Source organism: Hesperophylax consimilis, chromosome 17 (assembly GCF_061612785.1).
Source record: "Hesperophylax consimilis isolate HC1 chromosome 17, BYU_Hcon_1.0, whole genome shotgun sequence".
Classification (NCBI taxonomy): Eukaryota; Metazoa; Arthropoda; class Insecta; order Trichoptera; family Limnephilidae; genus Hesperophylax; species Hesperophylax consimilis.
Window position 1 is genome coordinate 24,322,393 of NC_142852.1, and position 23,534 is coordinate 24,345,926.

Sequence of the window (23,534 nt, forward strand, 5' to 3'; positions counted from 1 at the left end):
AACCGAAATAGCGGGCTATTCAACATAACACCTCTTATTGGAAAACCCTATACATATCATATTATTAATGACTTATAAATACCTACAATAATGTACTGTGCACTCCTCTTTCAAACACAAGCTAACGCTTCTATGGAAGATTAGTATTCAAATCTCTTAATGTGTTAAAACAAATGCCAATACTCACAAAAATAATACACTTGATTACACCTAACAAAATCACTAAATTCTTCAATCAAAACTACATCCAACAAGCAAAAATCGAGACAACTTTTGGATAGAGAAATTTAATTTTCTACTGCATAAAACTTAACTTAACAAATTACCACTCTCATACAAAACAAAAAACTAGCAATGTGTCAATATCTTTAAAGCATTCATAAAACAGTAGATCTGGGACACATTGAGACACGAAATTGATAAAATATTGCAACCAAATACAGACTGATTGAAGTGAGAAAAGCTGTGTAATATCCAACTGATATAAGTATAACTAAAACAATATATATTATCTTTAGATCCACATTGTAAACTGTTAATTTTTAAGAAATACAAAAGCTTGTAGTGCACATTCTAAGTAGTGAAATAGATTATATTAAAATGTTAATTTAATAAATAAAATACGGGAAATTTAAAATGAAATAATATTATGTCAATACAAATCATCTGCGTCTGTCTGTTTGTGCGCTTAGTTCTTCTAAACTACGCAACGGATTTTGATAGGATTTTCACTATCATTTAGGAAATTTCTTCCGGAAGGTTTACATATATAATACATGAATATTATATTTATAAAAAGTAGAGAAAAGTCCATGTTTTATAATCAATACTATATAAAAATATATATTCGGGCACTACGTTGCTAACGCTGGCTAAACCTTATGAGATACATCAAAATAATGTACTACGGAATTGTATATCTTAAAAAGGCCTACAGAAAAGTCCTTAATGATATATGTCTATCTCCTAAAGATAATCCCGTGCAACGCTGGGTACACATCAGCTAGTTGTAAATAAATAAAGAAATATATATTTACTAGCTTACATATACCCGGCGTTGCTAGGGGTTATCCTTAGGAGATAGACATATATAAGTTGGGACTTTTCTGTAGGCCTTTTTAAGATGTACAATTCCGTAGTACATTATTTTGTTGTATCTCATAAGGTTTAGCCAGCGTTAGCAATATAGTGCCCAAAAATATTATTTTTACGACTTGATTACAAAACATAGAATTTTCTCTACTTTCTACAAGTATAATATGCTTGTATTATGTCAAAATCACTGTCAAAATCCGTTGCGTAGTTTAGAAGAACTAAGCGCACAAACAGACAGACGCGGATAGCGACTTTATTTTATACTATTTAGAGATGTTCGCTAATGAGTAATGAGCGTGTTTAGGAGAAGTAAAGCATATTATGTTTTCTAGAGCGATACTACAGTACAATGAGATGATTAGAATTTATCTTCCCAAGTGTGATTCGTTCTTCATTATATGACAGATTTCGAATAATATGTATTATAGGTAGAGATGGCAAAATTTCGTTTTAACTAAAAACGCGAAAAAATATTTATGGCTCGAAAATAGGGCATTTATAAGTTTTCTTTGCGTTTCAAGGCATTTGAAAGTGTTTCCAGTGAATGCAAGGCATTTGAAAGTGTTTCGCGAATTAACGCGAAAAACGTGAATTTGGCCGTATTTTAGCTAAATTATTCTATTTAGCGAAATAGGCGCGAATTTCCTGAAAATTCAACAACAATTTAGTACTGACTGACAGGCGTACGAGAATGAAGGAGCCCACTATTGAAACGTGCGCAATGCTATCATTCAATCAGTAAAGTGCCTTTTCCATTGTTTTTTGTATTTACCTGTATTTCAAATATGCCTACTTTATTTCATTTTTGGAAGCCTGTCCTACCTCTTTTTACAATTTTGTCACTATTTTATGTGTAAATATTTAATATTTTTGTACTGTAGGCTGAAATTGCTTTTTGACATTACACAAATTGTGCGAAAAAAATTACGCCTATTGATATTAATCGCAATCTGCATTTGTTGTGTTTGTGTTCGACCCGTACTTAGAGTTTCCTTCCTTATTAATTTAATATTAAAATTAATTATTTATAGTCTTTCACATGGAAATACTTGCAAATGAAGGTTAAACATATATTTTACCAAAAATACTTAAAATATGCGCTAAAAACATTCAGGAAATACATTTTTTTCTATTTTGCTACAAAACGCTAAATTATGCCTCAAAATGCTATAAAACGCTAAATTTTGAATTGTTAATGCTAAAAAATCTGAAAATTAATGCTAAATTTTGCCATCTCTAATTATATGCAATACAAGAATCTCACTGTCAAGCAGGTATATTTAATTCTCGGAATTAAGAGGAAGCTACATACAAGTTAAAAATGTGTATATTCTTGGTATACCTTATATTGTAGGTAATCACATCACTCTCTAAACACTGACAACACTAATAAGAACAACTGTTAAATTTTTCAGCAAGATCGGTCCAGTAGTTTTTGAGTCTATACGCGATAAACAAACAAATAAACAAACACATTTTTTATATAAATAATATAGATAGATAGATTATTGTGATCAATTTTTGGGTTATTATGCCGTGTTGCGCTTCTTCCTTCTTTAGTCAACGCTTCGGACAACGTTAGTTCAGCATCCATCGTCAGGGCAGAAGTGTTGAAGTACGTGTTTATACTCGTATAAGTGATATAGTATTGCAAGCATCCTCGTAATGTGGTTTTCTGCGTATAATTTCGCTGTAGACGCATTATTATTTTTGCCAGAATTTGAGTTGTCATGCGGACAAAGTCATACATTTACTTGCGCCGTTATAGTAATGAACCATTCTGCCACAACACCCGGAGAATAACGACAACTGCAGATGTAAGGCGTATTGTGATGATTTGTCTCCATGCCTACAAATTAATTAACGTTCATTGTAATTGATTTGACAGTTTGTTGAAATTGAAATTGTTCGTAAGTTAGTAGGTACTTACCTAATAGAAATTTCATAATGCTCCCATGGACCGTAGTATAGTAAATAATTTCAGTATCGCCCTGCTTTAAACATAGGCTTTAGCCGTGTTTAGTGACCAGATCTGAACAGCAAGGCTTTCTTCCATTATCTCCCCACGTGGTTCGAATTATGTATTACAATGCGAAATATCTATCCCAAACGGTTCCATGATAACTCAACACAGTGACAATTCAACACACTTTTAAAAAGTGATACTTACAGTCATTAGAAACGATGAAATTTTTTTTAACCCAACTTAACCTAACCTAACCTACATAACCCAGTTAATAAAGTTTTTGTTTCATCACTTTCCATGACTTTATATAACTTTTTAAAAATGTGATGAATTATCATTGTGACGATTTATCCGGTTACCATCCCAAACTATTATTCTAATTCTCCATTTAAATCGCACAAGAGTCCCAACTACTCCCAACCGTCTAAAGCCAGTGAGACTATGGCATCTCCGTGTGGGGCATGTTGTGAGGCAGAAGGTAGTGGGGGGGGGGGGGTAGGAGATGAGAGAGATGAAGGTGAGGAAGTACCTGGTAGAAAACGGCCAAAGCCATTTCAGGCAAATTTTCAATTCTGAATGATGTTCTTACACCAGGGCGATACTGAGAGTATTTTCCACGATAGAACGTGCTGCAAATAAACTACATATTATTTTTAATGAGTTAATAGTGAAATAACACAAATTAAATTAATAAGTCCCGAAGAGTTAATAAATTAGCAATATGGCAGAGTCCCACGGAGTTAATAAATTAGCAATATGGCAGAGTCCCACGGAGTTAATAAATTAGCAATATGGCAGAATCCCACGAAGTTAATAAATTAGCCATATGGCAGAATCCCACGAAGTTAATAAATTAGCAATATGGCAGAATCCCACGAAGTTAATAAATTAGCAATATGGCAGAATCCCACGAAGTTAATAAATTAGCAATATGGCAGAATCCCACGAAGTTAATAAATTAGCAATATGGCAGAGTCCCACTGAGTTACTAAATTAGCAATATGGCAGAGTCCCACGGAGTTAATAAATAAGCAATATGGCAGAGTCCCACGGAGTTAATACATTAGCAATATTTGTTATCAGTAACTTAAATGGGTATTCCATCCATTAAGGCGAAGCTTAATGCTAAATCACTATTTTTATTAATCTTTATAACGAATTTGTGTATATTATGAATACCAAAAAATATGCTTTGGATAAATTGAAGGTTTTCCTGTCGTTTCGCTTGAGTAGACTAAATTACTCAATAAAAAATATAAATGTAAACTACTAAAAAAAATATTTTTTCAATATAAATGTATGAACGCGTAAAGGAATAAACTTTAAAAATGCAGTATTATAGCCAAGATTGTTTGTGACAGTTTCACTTGATTAACTTTTTTGCTTTCTTATAAAATTATTTACAAAATAAATAAAAACAAGTTTTGTGCTTGAAATTGAACGTTTCTAGACTCCGTTTGTCAAGCGATTTTAATGCCTATTACCTACAGTATAAGGTATACCAAGAATATACACATTTTTGGCTTGTAGCTTCCTCTTATATTGAACTACAACACTCTGTTAAATTATTTGCATATGTTCAAATTGTCAGACAGAATATTTTTCACTGACTTGGTATTTCTATTATAAAAGTTTTGTATTCTTTCAACAGCTTTTACATGTATATTATAATGTGGGTTACAGACAGAAGAATTGTTCTCAAGTTGATTTCTTACATAGGAAAAATATAACAATTTAATACACTTTATATTGTTAAAATTTCTGGTTAGCCTAGTTATAAATTCCAGCATTTTTAAGCCCTTATTAGAGATTTCTGTTATGTGGTCAACAAATGAAAGATTTGATTGAAAAGTGATGCCTAAGTCTTAAATTTGTTTTTATGTCCCAAAAGCATTGTTATAAATGTTGTAATCAAAAATCACTGGATTTTTTATTTGAGAAAATCTAACCATTTGACATTTTGAGATATTTAAGAAATGTCTACTCACGAGAGATGGGAAGGCTGACAGAGATATTGAAAGAAGAGTAAATGCAGGTAACTCCATTAATGGAGGACTGAACGCAGTTGGCGCTAACAAAACATTGTCCAAAGAAGCAAAGTTAGCAGTCCACAATGGAGTGCTGGTACCTACCCTGATGTATGTAAGTGAGTCATGAAACTGGCAAAGAAAGGATGAAATTAGATTGAATGCTGTTGAAATGAGAATCCTGAGGCTTATGTGTGGTAAAACCATGCATAATCGAGTGAGGAATGTGGAGATCCGCAAAGAGTGCAAGGCTGATGTAAGCGTAGTGAGTAAGATCAAGAAAGGGACGCTTAGATGGTTTAGGCATGTAGAGCGAATGAGCGAAGAAAGGAGTGTAAGGAGAATATACAATGCAAATGTGAATGGTAGCAGAAGTGGGGACACCCGAGGAAGACATGGCACGATCAAGTGAATCAGATACTCGAGTCAGGACATGTCAAGAGTCAGAACAATAGAAGAGTATGTATGAATGTGAATGAGGCAAGAAGTGTGTGCCAAGACCGAGTCCTTTGACGGTCCGTCCTCTCTGCCTACCCCTGCGGAGAAACGGTGTGATGGTTAGTTAGTTAGTTAGTAAAAGTCTATTTTAATTACATCAAATTAATAATTTGTTGATATTGTTGAAAAATGTTGCAATGGTAAATATTTTGATAGTTCTTTAAATTTTGAGGTCATCAGCAAAAAGTTAGATAGATAAATCATGAAGAATCTTTGTAAGATTTTTTTTTCTTGTTATTATTATTATTTTTCATCCTTTCATATCTTGCACAGATATGTTGATAGAAATCACAGACAATGAAAACATTCGAGGGAACGATGCTCCCAATTATTACAGATGGTAAACATATTGATGCGGTGTAGACGCAACATGACGTGATGTCATGTTCTATGTGCATATCACATATCGTCATGCTTTGCAAATATCACTATAGGGCATATCGTTTAAATTGTATTGTTTTACAATCCAATTCTCTCAACCTCTTTTCGTTATATTACTGCAAAAGTGTTGAATTTTTTTTATAAACTTAAAAAAAATTACAATTTTGGTGATTTTCTCAACTACCATACTAGGCTCATGCCCGTTATTATGGTAGTTGTACGTGATTTATGTAAGACCAACAATAATAAAACATAACTCAAAAGGAAATTGTTATGGTAATACAAAAATCCAATAAAAAACCATATCTCTAAATAGTATAAAATAAAGTCACTATCCGCGTCTGTCTGTTTGTGCGCTCAGTTCTTCTAAACTACGCAACGGATTTTGATAAAATTTTCACTATCTTTTTGGGAATTTCTTCCGGAAGGTTTACATATATAATACATGCTAATTATATTTATAGAAAGTAGAGAAAAGTCCATGTTTTGTAATCAAGTCCTAAAAAAATGTTTTCGTGCGATTCCATTGCTAACGCTGGCTAAACCTTATGAGATACATCAAAATAATGTACTACGGAATTGTATATCTTGAAAAGGACTACAGAAAAGTCCTTAATGATATATGTCTATCTCCTAAGAATAACCCGCAGAAACGCCGGGTACACTTACGCTAGTATATTTATAAAAAATCGTATTGGTTTGTCCCAAATTCTATATAGGTTATAAACAAATTCTTTACAGTGAAAAATATGTGAAAATTATTTGAAGATGATATTGTTAATTCTAAATTTGATATATGAGGTCGACAAAAATGTCGTAGAATAATTAGGTATCCTGTTACCCTTTTATTTTATATGTCTTTTTCTGTTTCATGTTTCGTTTAGACTAATCAGTATTATCTTCTCTTAGTGATGTAATATTCACTTTTACCACCCAAACTGAATGCGTTCAGTTGTATTTTTAGACATTTAGGTACGACCGAATTCTAAGAACGCTGCCGCTTTGTGCATAACGTACAGGAAACGAGTAGTTAATTTCTTGAGTGCAATGTTTGTGTGACTTCACGCAATGCCAGATTTGTGTGTTAGTATTGTTACAACAGACCAGTGTTTCTCAAACTTATTTCAACGCTTCATAAATCTCCTTTTTCTCTTTCAAAGAAAATAATGATCTTAAGCTCCGTTTACTCCAAAGTCTTCCAATAAGTTTTCTACAAGTTGCGGCGATTTGTTACTTTTTCTACTAAATACAGCAACTTTTTCTGTCCACTTGTGGAGAGACAAATCTTCCACTAAATTTTGGTTTCCCGAGGAGAAAGAAAGTTGACAACTAAAAGATTTGTTGCTGCGCGCTTTGCGCTAGCAACTTGTAGGAAGAAGAACTAGTGGAGAACTGTTCCCCCTCCACGCAAACTTACAAACTTCAATAACAAACAATGAAATTGAGTTTGAGATTTTAAGGCGATGCACTACGTCGTGTAATATTTTAAATTGAGCCGCTATCAATAAAAACCCTTACGTAGATGACGATAAGGTATAAATTCCCGCTTAACACCATCCGCCTGTTTTGATTTATGCAAGAAAAAAACATGGCCCAAAAGTGCCTTTTATTTTATTTTGTGGATGTTCAGGCATAAATATTTAATTTTTTTTCGATCATTTTATAAATAACTTAATTTGCCACATTATACAATAAAATCATAACCGAAAATGGATTCTTAAGTAGGAGATTTTGAACTTTAAAGCAGTTTTCATAGGCCTTTACATTATTTTTTTCTGGGCTTATAAAAAGACTTATCTAAAAAATACTCGATTATTTCAAAGGCCAAGATGTATTCTACTCGCAGTATTTAATTAAAGCATCTGAAACATTTCTAGGCGACAAAATTTTCAAACCAAAAACACATGATTTTGAATTACTACGTATGGCATCGCCTTAAACAAACAACCGAGACTTGTGTACGAATCACCAGTAGCCAAAAAACGTAATGTAACTGCTAGTTTTTCTTGGACAGGTACTGCTTTCCTGTAGTTTGTGTCACGTTTCTTGATTTTATGTCCGATCATTGAAATAAAATACTCAAAGTCACTACTGGTCATTCTCAGAAAGTTTTTGACACTCCCGTTGCACATCAGCTCACCACTCAACGGATCGATGTCTAATTCTAGACACTACTTCCTTTTGCGCCAATTTAAACGCAACAAGTTTTCAATTTGTTGTTCTAAATTTGAGAAGAGCAACTTTTAGTTGAACAACTTTTAGTTGAACAACTTTTAGTTGAACAACTTTTAGTTGACAACTTTTAGTTGATAACTTTTAGCTTTAGTGCGTACCAAATGGAAATGGATCGCGAGCGAACATTTTGGTTGGTTCACAGTCAAATATCTATTTTTATATGAATACCAGATTGCCTGGAGCCAGTAAGACTATGCACGGAGAAAAATGATACTAACTATCTAACCATCACGCCGTTTCCCCGCAGGGGTAGGCAGAGAGGACGGACCGCCAAACAACTCGATCTTGACGCACACTCCTTGCCTCATACATACTCTTCTATTATTCTGACTCTTGACATGGCCCGACTCGAGTATCTGCTTCACTTGATCGTGCCACGTCTTCTCAGGGCGTCCCCGGCTTTTGCTACCATTCGCATTTGCATCGTATATCCTCCTTACACTCCTTTGCTCTACATGCCCAAACCATCTAAGCGCCACTTTCTTAATCTTACTCATTACTCTTACATCAGCCTTGCACTCTTGAAAAAGTGATGACATGCCAATTTCTTTTTAAAATATTAGTCATTCAGAATATATCGAGAACACTTGTTCTTTTCATAATAAATTTTATGATGGAATGCGACAATATAAGTGTGTCAATCATCAATGTAAATATTGTATGAACACGTGTTCACGTGTTAGGAACTCAAACTACAATTCATTCGTTAAAGGCCTGCAGTCCCGTTTTTAATTGTAAAACGAATAATTTGACCAGATTTTTAATAAATTAACCGTATTTAAAATCAGTTAATTTTCTCCGTTTGATATTCTCAATTTGGGTATGTTGTGATGCTGAAGGTAGTGGGGGGGGGGGGGAAGGAGATTGTGAAGAGCAAGGTTAGTACATGCCTGACTATTTAGATCTGTCACAAACATATATATTTTTTTAAATATATGTTTATTTCTTATAATTAAATTTGATAGCGTATTTCATGGACCTTTCAAAAAAAGTTTATAGTTTTCGGATAAATTCAGAAATATCTAATTTATTTGGATTTTATTTAGAAGCGGAAATTCACACAAGAGATGTAAAAGGTAATATGCCAGAGGCCTGAGGGCTTAGCGAATGATTTGCGCACTGCCCCCTAAACATTAAATTGCCCCCCTGCGAACCCCATGTTGAAAAACACTGATTTAGACTCTCTAATGTTGTGGTTTTGTTCATAGAATTTGTATAAAATATTAATAACTTGGGGTTTGGTTCTGTACGACTAATTCTGTGGTAGAACGATGACATCATAGACTCTTTTAAAAATATATTTAAATGCGTGTAAATACCGCATCAGAGACGTGAATGTCTGTAGACAATGGGACTATGTCAACCCCAATTGGCGTATGTTGTGGGGCTGAGGGGAGTAGGGAAGCAAGTAAGTTGGGGTAGATGAAAGTTAGTTTACTTAAGATAGTTAGTTAGATTAGGTTAAGAAGATGTGGAAGACGACGGTTAGGTTAGGTTAGGTTAAGAAGATGGGGTAGACAAAGGTTAGGTTAGGTTAAGAAGATTTGGTAGACGACGGTTAGATTAGGTTAAGAAGATGGGGAAGACAAAGGTTAGGTTAGCGTAGGTTAAGAAGATGGAAGATAGAGAGAAATGGTAATGTCTAGTTTTTATGAATCTTAAATACAGGATTTTCCAATAAGAGGTGTTATTTTGAATAGCCCGCTATTTCGGTAGATGTTACATTTGAAGCTGTCATTTTTTGACATTTGACAAGTAGAAACTACGCCATTAATACAAATGGAACGATACACGCTTCAACAACGCATTGAAATTATTAAAATTCACTTGAGTGAATCAAATGCAAATCATCTTGAGTGATGAGGCCCATTTCCACTTCGGTGGCTTCGTCAACAAGCAAAATTGTCGCATCTGGGGCTCGGAAAACCCTAGAGTTATTGTTGAAAAGCCTCTCTATCCTCAACGTGTGACTCTTTGGTGCGGCTTATGGTCCGGCGGAGTCGTTGGACCTTACTTTTTCAAAAATGAGGCTGGAGCAACAGTTACGGTGAATGGATTGCGCTATCGAGAGATGATTAATGATTTTTTATGGCCGGAATTGAATGGTATTGATCTGGACAACGTTTACTTTCAACAAGACGGCGCTACGTGCCACACAAGCAACGAAACCATTGATCTTTTACGATTGAATATCAAAATAACACCTCTTATTGGAAAATCCTGTATAAATAAACTTACATCCGTAGAGATCCCTCCATAATCATTTGAGGACCCTGATTTTAGATTTTTGATTCCCGTTGGTATTGGAAGATGTAATTTTATATTATAAATGCAGTTATTTAACGCATCAGAGAATAAACAATTAATCATCTTCGTGACGAAGTTAAAATACAGTTATAAGGTTATAACGCATTTCACAGCCTTGATTTTAACCCTTGGAACGCCAGACGTAAAATGCCAATCTACACTATTTTCCTAATTACTTACTTGTTTTTTGTAAAATTATGTTTTTGTAAATTGTACCGTCTTATAAGACAACGTGTTCATACATTTATATTTTTTATATATTTTTATCCTATGTAGTTTCTCCAGGATAGCTATTTTTATTCAGAGAAATGTTTTTTTCTCTAATGTTATAAAAAAATATATAACATACTGAAGACATACGAAAATAATATTGATTTTAATTACACTTTCCAGCTAAATAAGCGCTCTTGGCAATACAAAATAAATCAAATGAGGCTTTCCTATAAATAAATATAGTACTGTGACTTGAAAAATCGGAATTTTAAATTTGACATTAAATTTTGCGACTCGCTTTTCGTAGAAAAAATCTGAGTATATTAATTTATATTAGTTCCACACAGGAGGCCCTGACGAAAATAATTTCCCTCAGGGCCTTTGTCATCTTTGGGGGATGCTGTGTGGAGGGGTGATTTAAGGAAATAGAATAAAGGAGAAGAAGATCTGGAAAAGAAAAAGGTTGTGTGTCCTATTGATATAATTGCTTTACTATTCTATATTTATAATCTTCACAATATTTTTTTATATAAACTATGTAAAATGGCTGACCGATCGCCCTCGATTTAGCAGACCACTACAACCAGTCAAACGCAGTATATTTGTTAACAATACTGCCAATAATTATTTCGTTAACTTTCTAACTCAAAGGCCTCATACACTATGTGTCGTATTGTATCATGTTACTGCTGCCACTACCTAGCATTTACATATAAACTTTACATTTCTTATTAACTAATTTAAGTCTGTATAACTTAGGAGTAGGAATATTCTTATTTTTGTACAACAGGTTGATACCTACAAATAATTATTGTATGCATTTACTATTGACATGCTGTTATAATATGTCAAATGGATATGGTTATATGTATTTTTACTATTACTTTCGTGAACTTACAATCTTCAGAATATTTTTTTTATGAACTACATATGTATGTAAAAGCCCAATGAGCGTATAAATAAATAAATAAATAAATAATCGAGTGTCCAGTTATAAATATTGTTTCAGAATTTAATGTAATATTTTGTGTTCAGATGACGACGTTCTCGTGCTGACCGTCGCGACGGAAGAGAATGACGGCTACCGGCGCTACGTGCGCTCCGCCTCCCTGCACGGCGCTCGCCCCCTGCCGCTAGGCCTGGGCGCCCCCTGGGCGGGGGGCGATATGTCGCGCGCGGGCGGCGGTCAGAAGGTTAACCTACTGCGCGAGCGCTTGGCTGGCGAGATTGGCCACAAGATCGTGCTGTTCACTGACAGGTAAACTAACAAATTTTATGGCTTGCACATTATGTACAGTGGTTCCATGATAACTCAACACAGTGATTATTCAACACACATTTTAAAAGTGATATAAAGTCATTAAAAACGATGAATTTTTTTTTTCTTTAACCTATCCTAACCTAACCAACTTAACCCAGTTAAAAAGTTTTTCGTTTTATCACTTTCCATGACTTTATATAACTTTTTAAAAATGTGATGAATTATCATTTTGATGATTTATCCATTCACGGTAGTATATCAATTATCATTTGTGTAAAATTTAAAACACGTTTATTAGTAAAGGGGGCCCTAAATTATACACGACTTTAAAAATAAATAATTTTTATGACACCTTACAAGAGCGCCATTTTCTGTACAGTGTTAAGGTAGGGGATTTATGTCGCCACCCGGTTGGGTAGCGTTGTGAGACGGGTTAAGGTAGGGGCTGTAGGAAGAAATTTATTAATGCGGGTCTCGAAGAGTCCCGGATTACATGAAGGAGGCAAACGTAAATGTCTGGTAAATGGTTGGTAATCAGTTGCGTAAAATTTAGAAAACGTTTATTAGTAAGGGAGTTATGTGTTTTCGTAAAATAATGAACATAATAATATAGTTTTATTAATTAATAATTTATTAGACGACGGACGTCGCAGCTTTGGTAAAAGCGCGAGCGAGTAGGATGGCGCGCACCACCTATGAGACATTAATAAATATTATCTGCCTCCATAAATTATACGTACACATAAAAAACTCTGTTTTAACCTAGTACTTGTATTTTTTAAATGGCTTTTATAGGTTTTGTAGGAAAACAAAAATTATATAAATTGAAAAAAAATCTTACGAGAAAAAATACATGCCGCCGACGGGAATTGAATCAAAACCTCCTAGATCTGGGCCAACGCCTGGAATAAACTTCCTCCGGAACTAAGATCCATAACAAGTCCAACAGAATTCAGGTCTAAGCTAAAAACTTCATACCCTTAAATTAAATATACTATTCCTGAGAGAAAGTCAAATTATATCCAATTTTGTCCTAAATCCTGTATCTAAACTTCGCTAATAAACAATTAGTTAATGTTAATTAAGTGTTAATCTCAAGTGACCTACCAGGTAAGTATTGTACTGTATATTATCTGCATAAAATAATAATAATAACATGGCATTTATATGCGCAGTTTAGTGTCATTTCACTTCAAGTGCGCTTAAGAGAAAGCTACAAGCCAATAATGTGTATATCTCGATACACCTTATATTGTAGGTAATTGGCATTAAAATTGCCTGACAAACGGAGTCTAGAAACGTTCGATTTCAAGCACAAAACTGGTTTTTATTTATTTTGTTAATAATTTTATAGGAAAGCAAAAAAGTAAATCAAGTGAAACTGTCACAGATAATCTTAGCTATAGTACTGTATTTTTTTAAACTCGTTTCCTTTACGAATTCATACATTTCTATTGAAAAATATTTTTTTTTAGTAGTTTACATTTATATTTTTTATTGAGTAATTTATTTTTTTATTTGTATTTTTCTCAAGCGAAACGATAGGAAAACCTTCAATTTATCTAAAGCATATTTTTTGGTATTCATAATGTACAACAATTCGTTATAAAGATTAATCAAAATAGTGATGTAGCATTAAGTGGTCATGTTCTTACAATTATTCCTACAGTGTGCCTTACCCAATACAGATATGATATTATAACACTAAATACACTATTTATACAAAGTGATGACAAAACTTAGAATAACAATAACAGCAGGACAGGACAAAACACGAATATAACTAAAAACATAATATAAAACAGGAGGCAGTTTGTGTTCAGAAATGAGAATCTTCTTAACAGACATTTTAAAAAGGTACAACAATGAGGTAACCGAAACCAAACAATTACCGGAAGTTTTAGAATATGGCTTATTATAAAATATTGAAAAGGAGTTAAGATTTTTTAAATAATTTTGTTTTTAAGGCCCGTTTAAATTCAGCCAAATTCTGTTGATTAGTAAGAGCTAAGGGAAGTCTATTCCAGATGAGCGGGCCTGTTACACTAAAAGAACAATCATAGTAAACGGCTCGATTTGACCTAGAAAGTTCCATTAGACGATTACTAACATCTAGATCTGCTGACCTTAGAGTAAGCTGTCTATTGCTAAGTTTTGTCGAATACATAGTTCCGATATATATGCTGGCGCCATTCCTTGCAATGCTTTGAAGGTCATTAAGCAGATCTTAAACTCTATTCTTTCAGGGCATCAAAGCCAGTGAAGGCGATCACTTAGAAATAGTTAGTAATAAGCAGAGATGTGCAAAATGGGTACCCAAAACCATTTGAAATGCAAAATAGAAATGGGTAAAAACTTTTCCATTTGAAAATGCAAAATGGTTTTTAGAAAAGCATTTCAAATGCAAAATGCAAAATACCTGTTTTCAAAATGCATTGAAAATGCAAAATGGTTTCTCAGGTCAAACAATCAAAATAATTATAGAATTTTTAAACAATTTTGTCATTTCATAATGGACATCAATGTAGAACAAACATATTACATGATGGTAAATCCAAAACCACCACGACTACTGATTATGAAACCACAAAAATTTGCGCGGGACTAATGTTGCCAACGTAAAAACATAGAAACTGCTATCTAACATTTAATATTACAGCGTCATGGCCCCATGTTCAGTATTTGAATCAGTATTTTTTGTAATGGTATCACTCAATTGCCAGGGCTCCTACCAGGGAGCAACTTGACAAATGTAAATTATCTCTCATAGCGAGGTTGAGGACCGACTGATATTTGGGGCTTATGAAAAAAATATGAGTGGAGATAGTAGGAAGAATGTTGCAAAAAAGCATTTATAATGGAAAATGCATTGAGAAAAGCATTTAAAATGCAAAATGGAAAATACCCATTTTGCATTTTGCATTTCCATTTGAAATGGATTTATTGGAAATAAAGCACATCTCTGGTAATAACATAGATCATTGTAGAAATGTATTATAAATTTGTACAGCGCCCTTGAGGTGATTTTGCACAAAAACGGTGCCATACAAATCATCCAAATATTATTATTATTATCACAAGGCCTGGACACTAATTCAAAGCAGCTTCCTAACTTGTATGGGATTTTACAAAAAAAATCGTTTCAATGTTTTCTTTCAATTTATTCTCATTTGTTTTGTTTAGTTAATTTAAAAAACTAAATCAAATACATTATTTGGAGGTTCCCATACAAGTGAGGAGGCTGATTTGATTCAGTGTCTCGGCCTTATGATCTAGGAGCTTTTGATTGAACCCACAGCATTCTGATTGCCGGTCAGGTGCTGTATCTATTGCGCTACGTCGACTTATTCAAAACCCGCCAAATTATTCAATAAGTACTGGTATTATTATTATTATTATGAAATTATTACCTTTCCTACAAAAATAAGGTTGATTTTTTTATTTTGATATTTTATTTTGATTTTATTATGTATATATATATATTTTTTATTATTGTTAACAAGTTTGATTTGTCGACCTCTATTTTTTTTGCAATTCATAACATTATTAATTAATTAGAAAACGGTTTATTTACTAACAAGTTCTTCACAAATAAACCGTTTGGAAATTAAATAATATTATTAATTAATTAAAAATGAAAACTTTCAATTCTTTTTTTTTTTTTTTACATTAACTCCACACAGGAGGCCCTGAAGAAAATAATTTCCCTCAGGGCCTATGTCATCTTTGGGGATGCTGTGTGGAGGGTCTTTTTGTGGAGAGGAGGGAGTGAACATGTCTTGAAGAGTCCCATGTTGTAGGAGGGCGGAAACACAGAGGCCGGCAGTTCGTTCCACAGCCGAGCTGTTGAACTTAAGAACGAATCGTAGAAGCGACCCGTTCTCATGTGTCAAATGTCAACCGTGTACAAATGTTGGGCGCGCGTTTGGCGTGTATCCCGACTACGCACCGGTGCCGAAGGGATCAATGACGCTAGTTCCTCAGAGCATCTTCCATTGTAATACCGATAGAACAAGGACAGCACACCTACCTGACGCCTGTGCTCTAAAGATTGCAGTCCGTTTGTTAAGATTGGGGAATCTATCAAATGGACCGCCCGTTTTTGCACAGAGTCAAGGGTTTTTTCAGGTATTTAGGGGCTCCGGACCAGAGATGGCTGCCAAATTCGACAGTAGGGCGCACTTGCGGTTTGTACAGGGTCAGCAGTTGTGTACTATTAAAGTATCTGCGGGCCCTGTACAGTACGCCCAGCTTCTGAGAGGCCAGCTTTACTCTGGCTTCGATGGAGCCCCCATACCTGAGCTGGTCACTTATAGTTACACCAAGCATATCAATGGAAGGCCTGTTCGGAAGATTGCTTCCGTTGAAGGAGACTAGGTTATCATTTAGATCCCTTTTAGACGTAATCAGAGAGGATTGGGTCTTTGAAACATTAAATTCGACGAGATTATTTTTACCCCAAGAGGAAATACTCTCGAGATGACCGTCCATTCTCTGCTTCAAAGCCCTCCGAGCCGTTGGAGTTTGTCTCTATTTAAAATTATAATTCAAGTCTCTATTTAAAATTATAAATGGAGAATAGTAGTTTTGTAGATTTTGGGTAAGTACTTCTGTTGCCAACGGAGGGGTTAACTAACTAACATTGGTTTACCGGCGCGTGCTACTGCGCTCCGCCTGCCTGCATGGCCGGGGGCCCACTCCAAAGTCAAAAGGTCAACCTGCTGTCTCTAATAATTACTAATTGTGTGTTTATCTGATTGCAGTTACGATGTTATGTTCCTGGGCAACCTTGAGGAAGTAGTGCAGAAGTTCAGGTCGCTGAATGACACGCGCGTCCTGTTCTCGGCAGAACAGTTCTGCTGGCCAGACGAGCGACTGCAGACCAAGTACCCCAAGCTTCAAGGCAAGGGGAATGCCTTCCTGAACTCTGGAGGCTTCATCGGTAACATACATACTTATTAATTACTACTTGTTATGTTTAGGAACCAATTAAACCATTCACCCCTGCAACGAGGACAAGTACTTTCAGATTATACCCATTCCCTTTGAACTCAGGACTGGGTACTTCAAGGCTCCCATCTTGGTCCTCTATTATTTCTTTTTTGTGTTATACATTTATTAGGTCCATAGATGACCGAAAACAGTTACAGGAGACAATCAAAATTAAGGCGTACTGAAAAAACAATCAATTAAAAATATATTATGATAAAACTATACTAACAGACCGAACGATTAGTCATAATAGACCCGATATAGTTTTACATGACAAAATTAAAAAAAATAACTTATATCATTGATGTCGCTATTCCAAATTTCTTGTAATATTCATAAATCTGTTAATGAAAAAATAAGAAAATACACAGATTTAAGAAATGAGATGAGACCATTCGTTATTTCGGCTACTGACATTATACCTAGCTCTCTCATTAAACATTAAGGCGTATTAGATCTATCAAAAAATTAATATATATAAATGCAAAAATCATGTAGGATAATGAAAGATTTTTTAAATATTTATGTTGAGGGATCAGTAGGATTTATAGGCCCTGTTAGGAGTTTTACCGAGCCGAACCCTCTGATATGAAAATATCTGGAGTCGGTGAATTATTTTCCCATTTGATCTCTGGTGAGTTGACTTGTTCTTGTATTGTTTGTGTTTATTATGCTTATATAATGCACTTGCATAATGTTGATTGGCTAAATGATCATTTGTGGAAAAGTGTGTGGAAGGGTTTAGTTTTTCCTATGGGGAAGATTTAACCCGGACATAAAATCGGAAAAATATATCTTAACATATAACATATCATTAACGTCATAACCTTTGCATGGAAAAGACATCCAATTGGTTATATGTATTTAAAAATTAAACCCCACACCCTTGCAACTAATAGAAACAATTAGAAATCTTGTTTTGTTCAAAAATTGAAGAGATCAAATGAATGTTTATTGATTTTTCATTTGCTTACATTTGAATTTCTGTGAAATACTTCATTCTTAACCTTTTGCGTGACAACATATCCTAAAAGATATTTTAAAAAATCGTTTCTCTGAATAAAACTAGCCATTCTGAGGCAACTGCTTATTGTAAGCTATATCCTATTTTCATAAATGTATGAGTTTTCCAATAAGAGGTGTTATTTTGAATAGCCCGCTATTACGGTAGATGTTACTTTTGAATCTGTAATTTTTTGACATTCGACAAGTAGAAACTACGCCATTAATAAAAATGGAACGAAACACGCTTTGACATCGCATTGAAATCATTAAAATTTACTTGAGTGAATCAAATGGAAATCATCTTGAGTGATGAGGCCCATTTCCACCTCGGTGGCTTCGTCAATAAGCAAAATTGTCGCATCTGGGGCTCGGAAAACCCAAGAGTTATTGTTGAAAAGCCTCTCTATCCTCAACGTGTGACTGTTTGGTGCGGTTTATGGTCCGGCGGAGTCATTGGACCTTACTTTTTCGAAAATGAGGCTGTAGCTACAGTTACGGTGAATGGATTGCGCTATCGAGAGATGATTAATTATTTTTTATGGCCGGAATTGGATGGTATTGATCTGGACAACGTTTACTTTCAACAAGACGGCGCTACGTGCCATACAAGCAACGAAACCATTGATCTTTTACGATTGAATATCAAAATAACACCTCTTATTGGAAAACCCTGTATAAACACATTATCTGGAACAATTTACAAAAACGTAATTTTGCAAATAAACAAGCAAGTTATTACGAAAATAGAATAAACTGGCCACAGTGAAAGTTTAGTGTCGGCGATCAGAAGTTAATTGTCATTGAGTAGAAATAATGAATCCATGATGCTTCCAGGCTATCTGTCGGAAATAAAGGAGCTGGTATCCCACGAGCCCATAAAGGACACAGATGACGACCAGCTCTACTACACCAACCTTTACCTCAACGAGGAGTTGCGGAACAAGCTGAAAATGCGCCTAGATCACAACTCCACCATCTTCCAGAACTTGAACGGAGCTTTTGGTGAGTTAGAATTTAAATTTTTCCCTTACGGTGCTTGAAAATTATGCCTTTGTACTATCCACTATATATCTGTACATTTAGTTTGGTGTTGAACGCTTGATCTGGCAAGCATAACAATGCAGTTCTGCTTTTTTTCCAATAAAAATTGTTCAAAAGCTGAAGCATACATAGAACCACGTTTAACTAGGACATTTCTAATGTCAAAAAAAATGAAATGGCGCTAATTGGCCATTTGATGACAATGTTACATTTGAATTTCTGTGAAACACTCCAAAGTGAGTTTTTTTTTTAAAAGAAAACATATTTTAACCTGTTAACCGGGCGGGACGTATAAATACGCCAAACGTAAACAGTATCGGGTACGGGTAGGACGTATAAATACGTCCTTGAAATATATGTTGCGCCCTGGAACGAGCGGGACGTATATTTCCGAACATATCACACGGAAATTGAGTTTTTAATTTTTACATATTTTAATTTTTTAAACCCAATGTTTCTCTTTTATCTGTGTGCTTTTATTTATTGTTTTGTAATTATAACCTTTTTTATATATTTTTTTAATCTTTATAATTGTTTGTAAATATTCTATTTTTTTAATTCGATGTTTTCACTTTTTTTGATGCATATATAAAAAAAAATATAATTAACGTCCACCGGGCGTGACGTATTGATAGGTCCTAGTGAAGGAGTTTGCGCCCGTTATATGCTGCGTAATTCAAAACTGAACTCCCCGGTTAATCATTGGGTTTTGGGTTCCCCCAGGGAACTGTCATGGGACCTGTTTTATACAAAATTTAGAATAGCTAGAGTCAAATGCTTAAACTATTACTACTTGGTAATTTTATTTATTTGTTTATTTATTTATTACACGCCCTAGTGGGCTTTTCTTTAAAAATAAATACAAGCATTTTGTATCAGAGTAAACACTTTAATTAATACAATAAAGAAGAATGTAAACATAATGGCAAAAATTAGTCCTCTCGCATATAATTGAATTTAAAAGATTCAACAAAACAAAATAGTAGAAGCGGAGAAGTTATATGGGTACATAGGTCTATTTGTGTCTAGAAGAATAAAAGTGATAGAATATACAACATTTATACTGATTAGTTTTTAAATGAAATATTTCACCCAGATCAGAAAGACTGTGAAGTCTCGGAATCGGAGAATTTTGGTAAGCTAGTGTCCTGGTGTTATTGAAGTAAAAAGGTAAGAAATGTCGGCATGATTTTTTGGGAACATGGATATTGATACATTGAAGTAATTCGGGACAGTCAATTTTAAAATGTAGTATTCTTTGTAACAGTACTAAATCTGTGCTCATTCTTCTTTCTGAAAGTTTCAATAGAGACATTTTAACCAAGAGGTAATTGTAATTTATGTTTTGTATAGGAATATGCAATTTATAATTTATAAACCTTAAAAAGTTCCGTTGGATATTTTCAATGTTATCTGAATGAATATTGAAAAATGGAGACCATAACGTAGAGTTATACTCAAGTCGGCACATGGAACACTTGTATTTTTTGCCGATGAAACCGCAATAACAATTATTGAGATTGAGAATAGTGTTTTATAAAGAAATACAAACATTCCCAGGTTACAAAATTAACAAGGTTGACAATATTGTATTTTCTCCTACTATCATCTTTATAGTGAGAAAGTGTTGCTTTTTCAATGATGGAGGATATAGTTATTGTTTGAATGGTCCTTGTTACATCTGATTCTCGACCCGTTCAGCTTTTCATCAAGTTATAATCTGCACACAAACAACCAGTAAAACATAACAGCATGACCATTACGCTCGTCGAATAATCACAATTTGATCAAGAGCTGAAACCGCCAAAAAACTTGACCTAATCTTTAAGAGTGGGTTATAGGGCATAATGGTGATTTGCTGGAAAACGGCTCCCTAAAACGGCTTAATACTACCTTTCGTATGTCATTCTCAGACTTCATATTTTTTAATACCAATTAATGGACTATTATTTTTCAGTCTGCCTATTTTTTTTTGTAGTTGTTGTAGGCATTCGACTATAAAAAATAAAAACATTGATACACCATACAACCCACTTTTAAAACTTGGATGTATGATTATCGCGTTAATAACGGCTTTACACTATATTTTTAATTTAAAATATGTATATAATACACACATCTGTAGAAGTACGGCCTCTTATTATCGTTATGATATCTGTGGATATTAACAATTAAATAAATACTTCATCTTGCACCAAATTTTCAACACATTTACACTGTTTTACTTATTACGGGTGAGAAGCCCCCGAGAGCGGTAGTGGGACTATACGCTCCTTGTTTTACGGCGTATATATTTCTAAAATGCCATCAAAATGTTTCATTTCTGGGTCTAAAAGTAGAAAACCGACTCACTTGAAGCATTGCAATAATTTTAGGAAGCTACAAAAACGCTAAGTACTCACAAATACTCTTTTTTCACGTAAATTTGTCGCATTGTATTTTTTGAACTGTCATATTCTTTGAAATGAATAAAATGCAATATTCAATGTGCGTTGTGCGTACCTTTTCCTAACGGTTAGCACGAACGTCACGATGTTGATTTGCGTGCCCTTTATGCAAGTGTGTGTGAGAATTCATTGTCGCTCTGACTCAGTTGTGAGCGCGTTTGGTAATCAAACCAAAAATTACCATCTCACGCCAAATCATTTTTAGTTTGGTAAAATCGGCAATTTTAAGTGATAACATGTCAAGTTTTTCACTATTCCGACCTTACATGGTAAGGCGTATTCACATAAGGAGTAAACAAGTTTATTACCGTTTTTTTATCTTTAGATTAAACAGACAAAAAAAACTTTATAAGTAAATTTACGATTATATCACCTTTCTGCGTATACACACGTAACCATTCACAATTTGTCAAATCAAAGATATTCTATCTACGTATTGTGTTGTAAAGTTCCAAATAATAAGGGTTTTTTAGGAAACAATTTTTTCCCTACCGAGAAAACACAAGGCCTCTAAGTCTATAATAGCCAGGTAACATTAACACCCAAATGCGGCAAAAATTGTGAGGCGCATATGTCGCCGTTCTATTTGTATAAAGAACAGTAACTTTAAATTCAGTAAATTTAAATGATTCACCATTTCATATATTTATTACGCGTCAATACATCTTAAACAATAGGTCGAATCGTGGATTCGTTGAATAATATTTGTATTTAGGTATTATATTTCAACCCATTGACGTAATTTTTTTCAATAGCGTTGGTCGTTAAATGAATATAACTATTATTTCCAACGGCTAGTTATATTTTGATACAGTACTAGTATGCCTTGCACGATAGCTACTGCCATGGTTAAAACAGATTATTGTTTAGTTAACACTGAATAATTTAACAAATATATAAATTTAAAAAAAACTTTCTTTTATTTTTCGAGGTCAATATTATTAATATGTATAGATATTCTATCAAATATAAAATTTATAAATCTACCAAATAAATCCGCCTTCGATTTTCTCGAAAACGAAAGCTCAAATAAAAAAGATCATAACCCAAAATTGACTTTAAATGAAAGGTAGATTCATTCACAAGTTATACCGTTTATACCACGAGTTTCCGAACACCGTGCAAAACAACCTTTCTTTGTATAGGAAATGTTTCTGAAATGCGATTCGTAAAGCCAAAAGCCGTTCAAATCTAATTAGATTTAACAACAGCAAGTGAATGATAAACATTTATAAAAAATGTCAAAGTAAATGCTTTACCAAAATAGTAGGTTCTGCAAATAAGTCATACCTTTTTACTAAGCTGTTTGTTTTACTTAATATTTCCGATTTCCAATTGCGTACGTGATGATGCGGGACATGATCATGACGCACATTTGACGTTGTATTTTGACAAGTTCATTAATGTACAACTACCGCCCTCTAGCGACAAAAAATGAAGAGATTTTGACAGTTTGAGAAAATCCGCTGGCATATAACAAGCGCTTAAGTTATCAAAAAATGAAAACAGCGCTGATTGGCCATTTGATGACAATGTTACGTTTCAATTTCTGCAAAATTCCGTAATCTAAGATTAGTTTGAACACTCCTTAAGATAAGTTAAATTGAAATAAATGAAACATCCTGTTTGCAGATGAGGTTGAGCTGTACGTGAATGAGACCATCACCTTCCCGTACATCCGTAACACCCTGTATGAGACCCAACCTCTGATACTGCATGGCAATGGACCTTCGAAGGCAGTATTCAATAGTCTCTCCAGTTATTTAGCCAACGCTTGGTCCCCCACTCTCGGGTGCCAGATCTGCAAGGAGATATATAAGGAACTTGACGTAAGTACAATTTATTTTATTTTTTTTATATCAAGGAGGGAAAAAAGATGCCTGTAAATCGCTCCAAATGCGAGCCGATTTGAGTTAATGAAACGACCCCTCGTGATATGAACGGTTGTTCCGCTTGTGTCGGCGTGCACAGGGGATCAAAGCTTCTAGCTCCTTAGAACAGGCTCCATTGAAATACCTCTAGAACAGACTCAGCATGCCTAAATTACTTCTGTGCATTAGAGATGG

At 34.2% G+C, this 23,534-nt stretch overlaps 1 protein-coding gene across 2 annotated transcripts in view; it reads left to right on the forward strand.

Moving 5' to 3' along the window:
* The window catches only part of Plod (procollagen lysyl hydroxylase), a 57,329-nt gene that overhangs the window by 11,194 nt on the left and 22,601 nt on the right, over positions 1-23,534 (forward strand). For both annotated transcript variants that reach the window (XM_089641619.1, XM_089641618.1), the window contains exons 2-5: positions 11,758-11,980; positions 16,747-16,925; positions 18,815-18,982; positions 23,101-23,297. In XM_089641619.1, the coding sequence (XP_089497745.1) occupies positions 11,758-11,980; positions 16,747-16,925; positions 18,815-18,982; positions 23,101-23,297 (767 nt within the window). The remainder of the gene's footprint in view (positions 1-11,757; positions 11,981-16,746; positions 16,926-18,814; positions 18,983-23,100; positions 23,298-23,534) is intronic.